The sequence below is a fragment of the Struthio camelus genome, chromosome 1, assembly GCF_040807025.1.
Source record: "Struthio camelus isolate bStrCam1 chromosome 1, bStrCam1.hap1, whole genome shotgun sequence".
NCBI lineage: Eukaryota > Metazoa > Chordata > Aves > Struthioniformes > Struthionidae > Struthio > Struthio camelus.
In genome coordinates this window covers 188,709,914-188,723,856 of record NC_090942.1, presented here as the reverse complement: position 1 = coordinate 188,723,856, position 13,943 = coordinate 188,709,914, and the positions used below count along the sequence as shown (strand labels likewise).

Sequence of the window (13,943 nt, the reverse complement as noted above, 5' to 3'; positions counted from 1 at the left end):
TTTGCACACATGACTGCTGCCATCCTATTTTACTAGTGGTTTCGCCCTTCAGAAACCAGAATTTAGGCACCTCATGGGTGGTGCTTGTCTACACCACACATCATTAAAGATAAATCACTGTGTTGAAGGCACAGAAGAGTCAAGGGAGAACAGAAGAGCAGGTCAGTGGGAGCTTGAATTTATTTTTTTGGCTACAGCACCTCTGCGATCCTGTTTCCTTGGTGTATTTTACTGCAGTTAGTCTTTGACTAGGGATCAGAGTAAGAATTCAGACAGCAGATCTCCTCCTGCTGTCCCCGTTCAAGGCCTTGATGACTAGTCTTCAGTCAAGTTTCCTTGAAGCTCCTCTCTTTCTAGTGCCAAGAGTAGGCAGTCCTGGCTCTACTGTGCCTCTCCCAGGTCTTCGGGGTGGTGTCTGAAAGCCCACAGACCCACAACATCTCTGGGGTACTCAGTAGGCAACACACTTCATGGTTGTACCGTCACAGCATTTCTGTGGTGGGTTCTGGGGACTGCAACTGCATCTTCATATGCTGTGTAGGCACTTCTTGAAAAGACAGTGCAGGAATTACTCACTTCCGTGTTTGTTAAAGAAATTGGACATTGGCATCTGGTTTTGAGTCTGCTGGTCTCCAAAGGCCTGCCTTGATGCTACTCGTAAGTATCTTCATCTAAAGGGAAAACAGGATTTTGGTTACAGCTCCCTCAGTTTGCTACACTGTCGGTATGCTCAGATCGACCCTGCTTGAGCAGCGGGGTTGGATTAGGTGATCTCCAGAGGTCCCTTCCAACCTCAACCATTCTGTGATTCTGTGATTCTGTGATCAGGTGGTCTCATGACAATTGCTAACAGTAAACCACCTGGCAGTGTATGAAAGCATATGAGGTAGGACTCATTTCAGTTAATATTGGATATCCACAGTGCAAACATCTACAGCTATCTCAGGCTGCCTGTAGGGATGGATTGGGAGAAGCAGGAACTTATCAGAGCAATATACCAGACCTATTTTAGATATCTGATTTAGGAGGAGATGATTCACGCCCTACAAGTGCATACTGCTCTCCACTGACTGTGAAGGAAGCCAAGAGTGCCTTGCTTAGTCGTGGATGACTACCAGAGACTTTTGTGGGAGCAGACTTAGGCTCCATGTTAGAGCTTTTGCAAACTCCAGCTGGTGTAGCTAATTAAGGCCATAGAATTAATGCTGGCTCAGTTAAAGAGTGCTGTCTTCCAGTCCCATGTCCCTGCTCCACCTCCTCACCCTGCAGAGCAGCTCTGCTGTCTGAGCTGGGAAAAGGGAGGCTGGAGAAGGCAGCTGTCTGTGCTGCAGAAGTTGTGCAGCAGTTCAGTCTCTTCCCCATCTTATGATGCAGGGCTCACGCCACACCATGCTTGGCTAATAAATGGAATTTAATTGATAGTCCTGCATTAATTTCTAAAGTAGGTTAACAGCAGCAACAAAAACTTTGCAATTATGTTATTCAAAAAGCAAAAGCATAAACTAGGACATACACAGTGACATAGCACCAACAGAGCATGCGCTTGATTCAGAGGACCCTGCCAAGAAGCCAAGAGGCCCTCTCTTTGCTCACCTGCACTTTGGATGATTTGTGCTGTTACCTGATGGTGCCTGGGGTGGGCTTCTCTCACCTAATTCCAGGCATCTAAAAGTGAAAGTATTCTGGGCTGGTCCCGCTAGACCTTTACAGTCAAAGGGAGAACAGGAGCCTCAGGTGGTGATTCATCTGAGCTGTTCCCACTGCATCTCTCCAAGCCAAGATGCAAGACCCTGAAAAGAGGTCTGTATCTCTCCACTGACTAAGGAAGGAGTTGTTACTCTAAAGTGATTAGTTCAGACTGAAACACTGAACTTTCAGTTACTTCCTCCTGGCAGATGAATCCCACGTTTTGCAGGGAGCATCTAAAATCCCAAAACAGGCAGACCCCCCAGATCCCGATGAGACTCCAGCTGTTTGCTGAAAGCTTCTCTGAGAGTGGAAATAGGTGTTTTGGGTTTTTTTTTTGTTTTGGTTTGGTTTTTTTTTCCTTTAAAACTGCCTCAGATTCAGATGGTCCAAACTCCTAGCTGGGCAGTGAGGAACAGTGCATCACCCCGTGGAAGTGCATAGGTTCTGTTGCCCACAATAATGTGAATAAGGCACCTCGACTCAATGGGGTGACCTGCCGTTCAGTTGCCTCTGCTTCCCAGCAGCTATCTTCCATGAGAGCCAAGGGACTTGCTTTGTAAGTATTGCAGTACATAACCCAGGCATTTGAACTAGATCATGAGCAACCAGTTTATCAGACTGCCCTGCTTTTTTGACAGAGAGCCTTTTCCTCTCTGCTCTCAGAGTTACGACTAATTACTTCACATTCAGGCTTGCTGCTTTGAATCACTGATGATTAGCTGGCAGAAAGGCTCCGAGCCTTCCTTCTCAGCACCCAACACTCAGCCCAAACTTCAGCTCTAAATTTAACCAAACAGGACGAACCTCTTAGTTAATTAGATGCATTGTGATTTTTACTACCAGGTTCAGATAAATCACTGGAGACGCTCGCCCATTTTCCTGACCGTAAAAGCTGTATCACAGACATTGCTTCACAGTCTAGTCTTGCCTGATTTCAATTCTCTTCAAATGTGTGCACTACAGCAGAGCCTCTAATGCTGTCTCCCCACCACAAATCTTCATGCAGCGTCTTTTATGAAGCTCCTGTTAAAACTCAGAATGCGTATGCATGAAAACTTGGTCAGGCTTTATCACTCTTGCTGTGTGGGTTTAAGAAAGCTGGAAGTCAGTGGAGAAAGGAAATTTCTTTTGATTAAGTGCAGGTGGGATGTTGCTTTCTGCTTGCTTTTTGAGGCATGAAGTCTAACAAGACTTGTGAAATTACACACTCAAAATGAGGAGCAGTTCTTTCTTTTGGAAAAGTTTAATTCTAATATTAAATATCTGTATAAATTTTCTCTCTGGTATAAGCATTTTTAAACAGAAGAAGAAATGCTCACGCTTCAGCTTGTTTCATTAAATGCTATTCTATTCATGACATCTGTAGAAGGATTTAAGACCTACTTTCAGCTTGAGACTTTAAGGCGAGAGAATTTCAAAGCTGGATATGATTTTTCTCAGGCCTTTGTTATTTCTGGGGGGAAACAAAAGATGTATCACAGACACAATCTCAGTGCAACTGAGATCTAGTCTTTCTCTGATTTATGCAATACATATACACACACACACAGACTCATGTTATTGCCCATTAGCAAGGCTGCTTTAACAAGATGTAACTACATAAACATATACTTATGCAGCTTTACTCAAATCAATGTCTCAGCTGTGTCAAAAAGCAAAGTGATCAAGTGCTTGCTGGTGCAAAGATATCTTTACATAATGGACACTTAAGTTAATTGACAGAGCTTCTTTGGCTTCAGTAAGCTTACCCGATTTCCACCAGTGAAGAATCTGGCTGGAAGAGCTCAGACCACGTAGTGGCCAGCTCTGTCACTCAGCCTTCCCTCTCCCTCTGTAACCCATCATTAAATCTCTAGAGAGGTATTGCTTGACATGAAGAAAGGGTGAGACTAAAAGTAGCATCACTCACACTCCCTCACACTACACATCTCCACACAAAATATTTTGCTGACTTGTAAAGACCTATAAGCTTTGAAGCATGAAAGCCAGGAAGAGCTCCCTCCAACACATCACAAAACCTTTATTAGTGTTTATCAGTGACACAGGTTACAGAAACCAAAGGTAATTAAATAACATTTAACTTTAAATTGACCACAGACTCAAGAAATACAAGTCACATTTGGCAAGGCAAACTTCTTAGTACACCGGGTTGCTTAGGTTATTATTACATGGTGAAAGAATCCCTTACAAGATTCTACATATTCAGGATATCATTATTAATAATTATTATTGTGTCTTTCAGACAGTTCCTTTGGCAAGAATTCCCATTTTTTAAGCTTTAATTATATAAAAATATAACCAATTTTCATTATATACAAACATTACATTACACAATATACAGGTTAAAAACACTACAAAAAATGGCAGGCCATGGCTGAACTAAAAGCAAAAAAAAAAGTGTAGAAGAAAAAAAACATGAAAAGAAAAAATTAAATACTGCACATTTCATAAAAATTACATTAACTACAAACAGTTTTTTGTTTGCAAATACCAAACAGTACTGACGTGATTGGAAATCTTTCCCAACATCTTCATTTTTAAGGCACATCTTGCATATTTACATGTACAACACTGGATCTGGTCAATAACTTAGAGTCTCTTGGAAGTGACCTAGTCATGTGCGCGTATGGATGTGTGTACTTGGGCGGGGAGCGTGTAGGGTTACACTTTCTCAGTGGTGTCAGTCTGGGGGCCCAGGTATCTAGTTGAGGGGGCTGGGTACAGGGGCACCCCGATCTCCTGAAGGTCTGGAAGCCTTGCAGGACGTGGTGGGGAGAGCAGCGTGATTGTCCGATCAAAGTCCCTGTGTAACACTTTCTCATAGACGCTCTGGAGCCCCACTGTCTTCGGCAGCTGTGCCTGGTAAAAGCTGTCTCTGCGAAGGGGATCCCTGGGCAAAGAAGTGCTTTTGCAGAAGGTGGAGAGAGGTGCCGAAGGATGGGGAGATGGGTGAGAGTTGGCTCGGCCACAGGAGGGGCTCCAGCAGCGGTCTGAATGACCCAGGATCTTGCACTCAGCAGTACAGGCCCACAGTCCTAAAGAGACAAAGAATGAGAAACCTGTTGTTACCCCAGGAAGAAAGCCATGCCACTCATAATCAGAGCTCTCAGTCATGGGATCATTCAATGCACTGATGGTGGGAGTCGGGAAATGATGCTCTAAGGCTCAGCTGAAAAGCACACTTGGGAAGCTACAGCTATGTCATTTTGCTAGGGACACTGCTCACAATCGTAACGTGAAAGGAAGCTCTTTGGGGAGACAAAAAAACCTACTTCTACCATCTGCTAATTTGTGCTGGGTAGGCAACGCAAGAAGAAATCACCATTTAGCAGCCTGCTGTGAAGAGGCAGGCAGTTTAAGTCACTGAGCTCCTGAGGGGAGCGTCAGATTTCCCTTTCCAGCTGCCCCAGCTAGTCACTGTGCCACAGAGAGGGGTCTCTCTGCGTACCTCCCTTTCTGCCTGTTTGTCTATCCGGAGGGGCCAGTCAGGAGCAGGAGTGCACGCTGAGGAGGGACTGAGTCCTTACCGTTTTGCATGTGTGTGATGAGATCCTTCTTCAGGGCATCTCCACTGATATCTGAGTCGCTGTCATTAAAATCACTGTCGCCTTTGCCACTGTCTTTGCCACTGAACTTTTCTGCCTCTCGACCAGAGATGGTGTTGAACGAATGTCCCTTCCAAATGGCCACAGCGGGGGCAGGCTCTTTGCTGTAGCTTGGAGTGGCAGTGAAACCCTGCAGGGAGGGGATCAAAGGAAAGGTGAGAGAGAAGTAATAAACAGTAAATCAACATCAGAACAATACATCTGCAGTTCACGTCCTCCGAGACTCCCCCCCTCTAACCCCCTTTCTTTTATCCTCCCCCTTCCCCATTGGAGGGGAAGCATGACAGAGTGCGGTAGAATCTCACCTCCCCGTTTGTTCCTCTGAGCCTCTTCTGACCCTCATAGAGGCAAGTGCTGTCGCTGCCGTTCTCAGAAGCAGAGATCTCTTCAGCAGCTGGAGAAGAATCGGGGCTGGTGAAGGAGGTTTTGCTGGGAAAGGTTCGTACCTCGAACACGTTCCCCCTCTGGCCGCTGTCCTCCTGCCGACCCTTCTCCAGATGGGAGATGTCTATCTGCTCCTTCAAGGAACTATTGTTTTTGATATCGTTCCCCTTCTTGCGCCTGTTGCAGGTGGTGGCAATGGTGATTATGGCCACCAGGAGGAGGGTGCAGCTGCCTGCCAGGACAATGATCACGATCAGAGGGATGTCCCAGTGCAAAGCTTTTCCTTCCCAGGAGCTGGGCTTGGCTATCTCCTGGATACTGGAAGGAGCTGTGGCAGTTACCAGAAAGTTGATGGTGGCAGTTGTGGCCAGGGGGGGGTTGCCATTGTCTGTCACGGTGAGAATGACCTTGAACAGCTGTCCCAGCTCTTCAGAGAGGTCGCCCCTCAGCACAATGTCCCCAGTGCTTGGGCTGATAGTGAAAAGGTCCTGCTGAGGTTCCTCTAGGAAGGCAAAGGTGAGCTCAGCGTTGGCCCCATCATCCGCATCTCGGGCTTTGATCTGGGCCACGAGGGAGTCACGGGAGATCTTGCTGGACACGCCGATTTCCACTGACCCATTGGTGAGCACCGGGTGGATGATGACGGGCGGGTTGTCGTTCTGGTCCACCATCCTTACCTTGACGAGGGTGCTGCTGGAGAGCTGTGGGGAACCCCCATCAGTGGCCTGGATCCTCAGGTCCAGCTGCTTGAGAATCTCATAGTTGAACGTCCTGAGGGCATAGATGGCCCCGGTAGCAGGGTCCACGGAGACATAGGTGGAGATGGGGGCCCCCATGACCTGGGTGTCTAGGAGCCGGTAGGTGACTTTGCCATTGTGGCCAAGGTCAGGGTCGCGGGCCACCACAGTGGTGATGTAGGCGCCAGGTGGGTTGTTCTCTGGCACAGCCACCTCGTAGAGGGGCTTAGCGAAGAGCGGGGCATTGTCGTTCTCGTCGCTCACCCGCACTGTGTACTGACGGACGGTCTTGAAGGGTGGCGAGCCCAGGTCTTCAGCCACCACGGTGAGGTTGTACTCGGGGATGCGCTCACGGTCCAGCGCCGCTGTGGTGACGATCATGTAACTGTCCTCATAGGCACGCTGCAGGGCGAAGTGGTCATGGCCACGGAGGCTGCAGCGCACCTGCCCATTGGCGCCTGAGTCGCGGTCCGATGCACTGACGAGCGCCACAAAGCTTTCGCTGGCCGCAGCCTCACTGACATAAGCCACGCCAGCAGCGCTGGCGGCACCGCGGAGGGCACTGATGCTGATGCGTGGAGCGTTGTCATTGACATCGGCGAGGCGCACGATGACCGTGCAGGTGGCGGCGCGGGGGCTGGCACCACGGTCCTGGGCACGCACATCCAGCTCGTAGGTACGGGTGCGCTCATAGTCCACAGCAGCCTCCAGTGTGAGGCGCCCTGAGCGCGGGTCGAGGCGGAAGAGCCGCCGCGCCTCGGGGGGCACCTGGCTGCCAAAGGCATAGACTACTTCACCGTTGGGGCCCTCATCGGGGTCATCGGCATCCAGATCAAGCAGCAGGGAGCCAGGTGGTGCATCCTCGGGCAGTTCCACCGTGACTGAGCTCTGTGCAAAGGCAGGGCTGTTGTCATTGGCATCGAGGACACGCACATGCACCGTGGCTGTGCCGGAGCGTGCTGGGCTGCCACCGTCCTTGGCTACCAGCTCCAGCGTGTAGGTGGGCTGACGTTCACGGTCCAGCTCCTGGAGCAGCACCAGGTCAGCGCAGCGCGCCCCATCTGCCCGCGTCTGTGCCTCCACCCCGAAGTGGCTGTTGAGGGAGACCTGGAAGCTCTGGATGGAGTTGGAGCCCACATCCTCGTCCACGGCCACCTCTAGCGGGAGACGGGTGCCAGGCGCAGCGCTCTCCGACACCTCCAGCGCCATCTGCGCGCGGGGGAAGCGCGGCGCATTGTCGTTGATGTCACGCACCTCCAGCTCCACGTGCACCAGGCGGTAGCGCTCCCGCCAGCAGCTCACCACGTCGAAGGCGAGGACGCACTGCGGAGCCTGCCCGCACAGCCGCTCCCGGTCCAGCCCCGCGTCGCCGATGCTGAGCTGCCCGTCCTCCTCCCGCACCCGCACCAGCGAGCTGTTGCTGAACTGCCGCATCAGGCGGAAACTCATCTCCCCCGGCGCCTTCACGGGCATCTCGTCGGCCAGCGTGCCGACGACAGTGCCCGGCGCGCCCTCCTCGTCAGTGCGGTACCTCACCGTCTTGCCGAGGGCCGGGGCGAGCAGGCAGCCGAGGGCGAGCAGCCGCAGGGGACCGCGGGCGGCCGCGGCGGGGCTCATGCCGGCTGCGCGGGGGGCGGCGGGCAGCGACGGGGCGGGGGTGCGCGGGGAAAGTGGATGAGGTGGGGGCGGGGGGGGAAGTCCCGCCAGGCTGCGAGGGGGCTGCGGCGCGGAGGGGCTGCGCGGCGCTGCGCACGCCTGAGCCCGACGGGACGGGATGGGCGCGCAGGCGGCTCGGCGCGCTGTCCGCCGCCGTCTGCGCCCGGCCGCGCCTCCGCAGGGCCTTTAATAGACGGCGCTATGCAAATCGGCGGGGCGGGGCAGCCAATGGGAGGCGGGCTGCGCGCCGCCGAGCCTCCCAGAAAATCCCTTTAATGTGGAAAGGGCTTAGGGAGGCGGCACGGAAGGACAATTAGGGGAGCTCGCCTTTGTTGTCCTTAACTCTCTCTCTTTTTTTTTTTTTTTTCTCTTCCCTTCTCCCCCCTCTTCTTTCTTTTCTTCCCCTCCGGAGGCGCGCGGCGGCGGAGCTGGCACGGGTAGCACCCGCCGTGTAAAACGCCCGGCGGGGTTTGTTAAGGGCGCCCGCCGAGCGCCCCGCTGCCGCGCAGGTGCGCGCGGGGGCTGCGCGCCGGCGGTGCGCGGCCGCGGGGCCGGCTTAGCGGGGCGGCGGGGGCGAGCGGGGGCCGGGGCCGGGGCGGGGGGGGGGGGGGGGGAGGACCCTCACGTGCGCGCCCGCGCTTGGTGTGTCGCTCGCGTGAGAGCCTGTGATCAGCGCCGTCAGTCGCCTTTTCAGGAGGTGTCCCCCCGCATGCTTTAGTATGCATGTCACCGCCGGGGTTTCTTAAGCCTTTGGGCACTAGCAGGCGAAAAGAAGAAGAATAAAAAAAAAAAAAAGGAGGAAAAAAAAAGTTCCAAATAGGATTTAGCATAAGCTTGAGGAGATTTGGAAAGGTTTCAAAGATCAGGCTGTATCAAAGGCTTATGAAGCCCTCGTTAGCTGTAGAAATATAATAGCATGGCAGGCTATCCCATTTGAGGAACCAATGTCTGTATTATTTCACTATGACAGGCTAAAGGGAGAGAAAGTTGAACAGTTTCCACAGAGGAGTTGGACTAAGTTGAATATAATGAGCAAACGCCACATGTATCCATTATGTCCCTCTATTCATTCCCAATCACTGCCATAACTCTTTGACTAAACGATGATGAGCGCTGAATTACACACAATGCCCGGCTCATATTAAAATACATTTAAGACCTATCCCTCCTGGTGCCCTGTTACGCCTATTCACAGGATTTTCTTTTTGTCCTAACAGGGCCTCTCTGGGAAGCAACACTAGTCTCGTTCCAGAAGAACAAAATAACAGCATGAGGCTGAAACCTGGCACGGACCGGGGGGAACGAAACCATCTGCCCGGGCAGGGCCGGAGGCGCAGCGCGGAGCGCAGCCGAGCTCTGTGACCTGCCCCGGCCCGGCCCGGCCCGGCCCGGCCCTGGTCCCCATGTGGGAGACCTGCCCAGGGAGGTGGGGGGCCGCATGCAGCCGGCTCAGGGGGTCACATGGAAGTACCCAGTGCACCTGGAAAATGGCATTCCCTTCCTTCCCTCTTTCCTTTCCCTCTTCTCCTTCTTCCTTCCCTCCTTTCCTTCTTCTCTCCCTTTCTTCCTTCCTTTCCTTCTCATCTTCCCTCCCTCCTTCCTTCCCTCTTTTCCTTTCTTCCCTCCTTTCCTCCTTCCTTTTCTCCATCTTTCCTTCCCTCTTCCTCCTCTTTCTCCCTCCCTTCCCTCCTTTCTTCCACCTTTCCCTCTTCTCTCCCTCCTTCCTTCCCTCTTTTCTTCTTCCCGTTCTTCCTTCCTCCTGCCTTCCCTTCTTCCTTCCCTCTTTTTCTCCCTCCTTCTCTTCCTTTCTTCCACCTTTCCCTCTTTCCTTCCCTCTTTTTCTCCTTCCCTTCCCTCCTTTCTTTCATCTTTCTCTCTTCCTTCCCTTCTTCCTTCTCCCCTTTCTTCCTTCCTCCTTCCTTCCCCCCTTCCTTCCATCTTTTCCTTCCTCCTTCCCTCTTCCCATCTTCCTTGCCCCCTTCCTTGACTCCTTCCCTCTTCCCATGTGTCAGGGTACCTCGGAGATGCGCTTTAAAGGAAGAGGGGGGAAAATTCAATGTGCTTCCCCACCTCCTGCCCCCTAACCCCGTCTGCTCTGAAGAGCTCGGACAAAAGGGAGCTCCGCTCCGCTGCGCCCACGAAGCGCCGGCACAAAGCAGCGGGGCCGGGGCAGCTCGGGGCGGGCGGCGGCGCTGCGCGGGGCTGCGCGGGGCTGCGCGCGGCACGCGACCCGGGCTGCGGCGGGGGCTGCCCTCCCGGTTTATGGAAATGGGATTTCAACAGCGCATCGGCACTCACGGCGGGGGCGCGCTGCGCTGGCGCGGAGCCCGACCGCCTCGTCACCGCGCGGAGAGGCTGCGCGGAGCCGCCGTGTCTTGCCCCGAGGACTCCGCGGCCGCTGTGCGGCGGGGCCGGGGGCGCGCCTGGGAACGGGGCCGCGGGAGCTGGCAGTGGGGCGGCCCCTCGTGCCTAACAGGATTATCTTTGCCATTTCAAGTTCCATGCAGCGTGTAATTTATTTTTAATTAGGATTAGATCGAGCAGGCAAGGAGACCAGACCTTCCACCCGCCTTTCTCCTCCCCCCCCCCCCGCCCCAAATCCCCCGCAAAGGCAGGGAGTGTTATTCCAAGAGGAGTTCTTATACTTTATTAAAAAATCAATCAATCAATCAATAAAACAGGACCTGCGTTCGCCTCCCACGCACTTCTCAGAAGAGGATGGAAAGAGGTATATTTTCAATGTATCCTCAAGTATCCACATCAGGAGAGGCTTGGAAATCACCCCCTCTCTATCTGCCTCAACTCTGGCCAATACACTGTTTCTATGAGATGACTTTCTTGAGACGTCCCTGGTGGGGTCTAGCTCTTCTCACCTTTTTGGAGGGCAAGATACATTTTCTGCCTGTCCTGGTTATTCTTTTTCTACCCGTCGTGACTTTGAGTTAAAAAAATATATGTATCAGCCGCTCCGCTGGAGCAAAGCCTTCTCTCCAATAGTTTGGATCAAGTCCATCAGAGAAATGTTCTGAAAGGCTGGTGAAGAATTCTGCTTTGCAGCTCAAAAATAAACATACGGATCAGCTACGTTAAAAGCACTTTGAAATATTATGGCTAAACAGCCCACACTGGTTGATTGCTCCATGTGGGGACATATGTTCCTGCAAACTGCGTGTATTGTTACTAATGGGGATTCTCACACCACAGCCTTTCCTTTGAATTTGAGGCACTAGTAGTTTCCCTGGAGGTGTTGCAAGGTTGTTTTAATAATTTATCAGCTTTCTTGCACTTAGCCTTGTTGCAGAGATTCAGACCCTGCTAAGAAGGAGGCATTTCTCAGTGTCCAGAGGTCTGATCTCTGCTAACAAGCTTCTTCCTCTACCACTTTGACATGGAAATCAAAGCATTAAAGCTGCTCTGAAAGGTGGATGTTAGGCAAAAGGAAAAAAAAAAAAAGGACCCCCCCCCCCAATCCCTGAGGTCCTAGTATAGTACATTGCTTCCAAGGAGTGAAAATGGTCTTAGACCATTGACCTGTTGCCACCAGGAGCCAAGTCAGAGTGATGGTCAGGAACTTGCTCCAGGTTCCCTTTTTTAAACTTTAATTCTGTTTTTCAAAAGCACCTGTTGCTATGATGTTCCCCTCACTCTGATCCAGCCCTTAGAAACAGGCGCCCTTTATTTGTTGGTACCCTTTCTCCTCTTCCCAAATAATTATGGCTTTAGGAGAATGACAAAAAAGAGAGGCTCTCCCACTCCCTTTCCCTTCCCTTCTCCGGCTGAACACAGGCTCTTAGGGGTTCTGGCCCCCTTTGTTGTCAGCCCCTTTCTCGGCATCCCTAGTGCAATAGGGTAAGACTTTTTCCCTCTCAGCAGGTGCCTGGGATTCTCTCCGCTGATCTTTGTTGATGGAGATAAGCAAGGAGGCTTCCAGCATGTTAAATGTTGAGGCTAGGAGCAAAGGTAAAGTATGTACCTTTGTGTGCAACTTAATACATGAGGCCAGGCTTTAAGAAGAGGTGGCTGTGTGGTGGCTCCCTTTCCCAGGAGATCTTAGGGATACCAAACTCTGAATATGGAAAGTCCCCCTCTCTCCTTGGCCCTATTCCCTCCAGCTCCTGCTGCATGACGACTGCATGCCCTTTGGACGATGGGGTGGGATCCCTTTGTAGCACAAGCCCTAGGATGGCATGGCTTTGCTGAGGCTTTGCTGAGCCTGGCAGGGTGGGAGGGGAGCCTGGGCTACGGTGACTTGGTCTCCTGCTGGTCCCAATCATACATGGACCCAGAAGGTCTGGCAGATCTTTCTCCAACCGCAAAGTTGAGATGCAGTGTGTTCCCCCACCCCGTGTCTCTGAGCCTGCTGACGGGTGGCATGAGCGCTCTCCCTGGAAACCCGGCTTCGCTTTCAGTCTGTGCCTCTTTGGCCTCATGGAGGGCTCTGTTGCCATTGAGTGATCTACAAAAACAAAGGAATTCCTTCTGCTTCCCGGCCTAAACAATCGCCCCTGTTTAATCATTTCTCTTGCAACCAAGGAAGTGTGGGTTAACCTGTCAAGCTCCACAAGCCTGAGCTGACCAAAACCCTGGAAAACAAAAGACTGGAACGAAGCGGCAAAGGGTTTTGTTGTTCTATGACTGTTTGTGTTTGAGGGTAGCATGCAGCATTGTGTGTCTGTCTGTAGCCGTGTAGCCTATAGAAGCCGGAGGCTGCAATCCTTCCTCTAAGTTGCAGTTTGGTACCAGGGTTATAAATCACCCTGATCATTTGTTTCTTATATTGCTTCTTATGCTTCTCTCTCTGTATCTCTCCTCTGCGAAATATTGGTTATAAAAAAGAATATGTTGTGTAGAATAAAGAAATCACTTGCATGTACCCCCCACTTGGCAAGTAGTTTTGATTCCACAGGGAATTTATTTTTTAATTGGATTAATTTCTAGCCTCTCCCGGAGTAGCAGCTGGGGTCTTTGATTCAAGAGGTTAAAACAAAGGGGAGTGAAACAAAAGACCAGTTCTTCACATTCCCGACACAGTGTGGGCCTCGTGCATGCTGCCCGGAGGTATCCCCGGAGCTGCACATTCCTGAAGGTCCCCCTGCCTGGCCTGCAGCTGGGGGTCCTCTTGAGTCCTTTTGGGGTGCTCCTCATCTGTCTTGCCTGCCCCAGGTGGCAGGGGATCGGAAAAATCTGCAAGGTGGCTTGGTGGGAGTTTCTCCCTCCCATCTCACAACTTAGCCTGTAGTCTCTCATAGCCTTATGTCTTGGTGTAAAGGAATCAAGCACCTGCTGGCACTGCTTTTGGCTGTCCCTCCTTCGTCTATCCCCCTTTTCCTAGCTCTCTTTACACTTTTTGTACCCAGGAAGAGATAGGTGAGGTTTTTCAGCTGTTAATCATCAGGCAGGTACCCAGGTTCAGTTCTCAGCTCTGTGGCCTGGAGCAACCTAATGCGGCCCAGATACACAGAAGTCTAGTGTATTTAAGTGCTCAACTGCCACTGAATCCACTAAGAGTTAGACACTTACGTTTTAGCTTTGATGTGGACTTTACCCTTGGTCAGACTCAGCTCCTCATGTCCACAAAGCACTTTACTTCTACAGCGTTGTTGTAAAGACAAATGCACTGCAGACTGCAAATATGACAGACACAACAGTGTAGGTCCTGCGGTTTGCCCACCATCAAGACCATTACCAGATCAAAGGCATCTTGCAGAAGGAACAGACATAATTAGGCAGGTCCCTTCTGGCTGTTTTGCCTTGGTGCCATTGATTTTAGAGGGTGCAGGTAACAGTGATTATCCATACCAGGCTCTGATGTGGATCTTCACAAGATCCACCCTCTCAAGAGCTTGAGGTCTGCTCAGATCATCTAGGATGG

The 13,943-nt window shown here is 51.6% G+C and overlaps 1 protein-coding gene across 1 annotated transcript; it reads right to left on the bottom strand.

Annotated features, from left to right (window-relative positions):
- Positions 1-3,689: 3,689 nt before the first annotated feature.
- Positions 3,690-8,229, bottom strand: PCDH8 (protocadherin 8). The gene is made up of 3 exons (XM_009672485.2): positions 5,600-8,229; positions 5,217-5,424; positions 3,690-4,724 (listed from the first exon to the last, which is right to left on the bottom strand). Exons 1-3 carry the CDS (start codon positions 8,030-8,032, stop codon positions 4,351-4,353), a joined length of 3,015 nt encoding a protein of 1,004 aa, XP_009670780.2. The 5' UTR covers positions 8,033-8,229; the 3' UTR covers positions 3,690-4,350.
- Between the last annotated feature and the right edge of the window lie 5,714 nt (positions 8,230-13,943).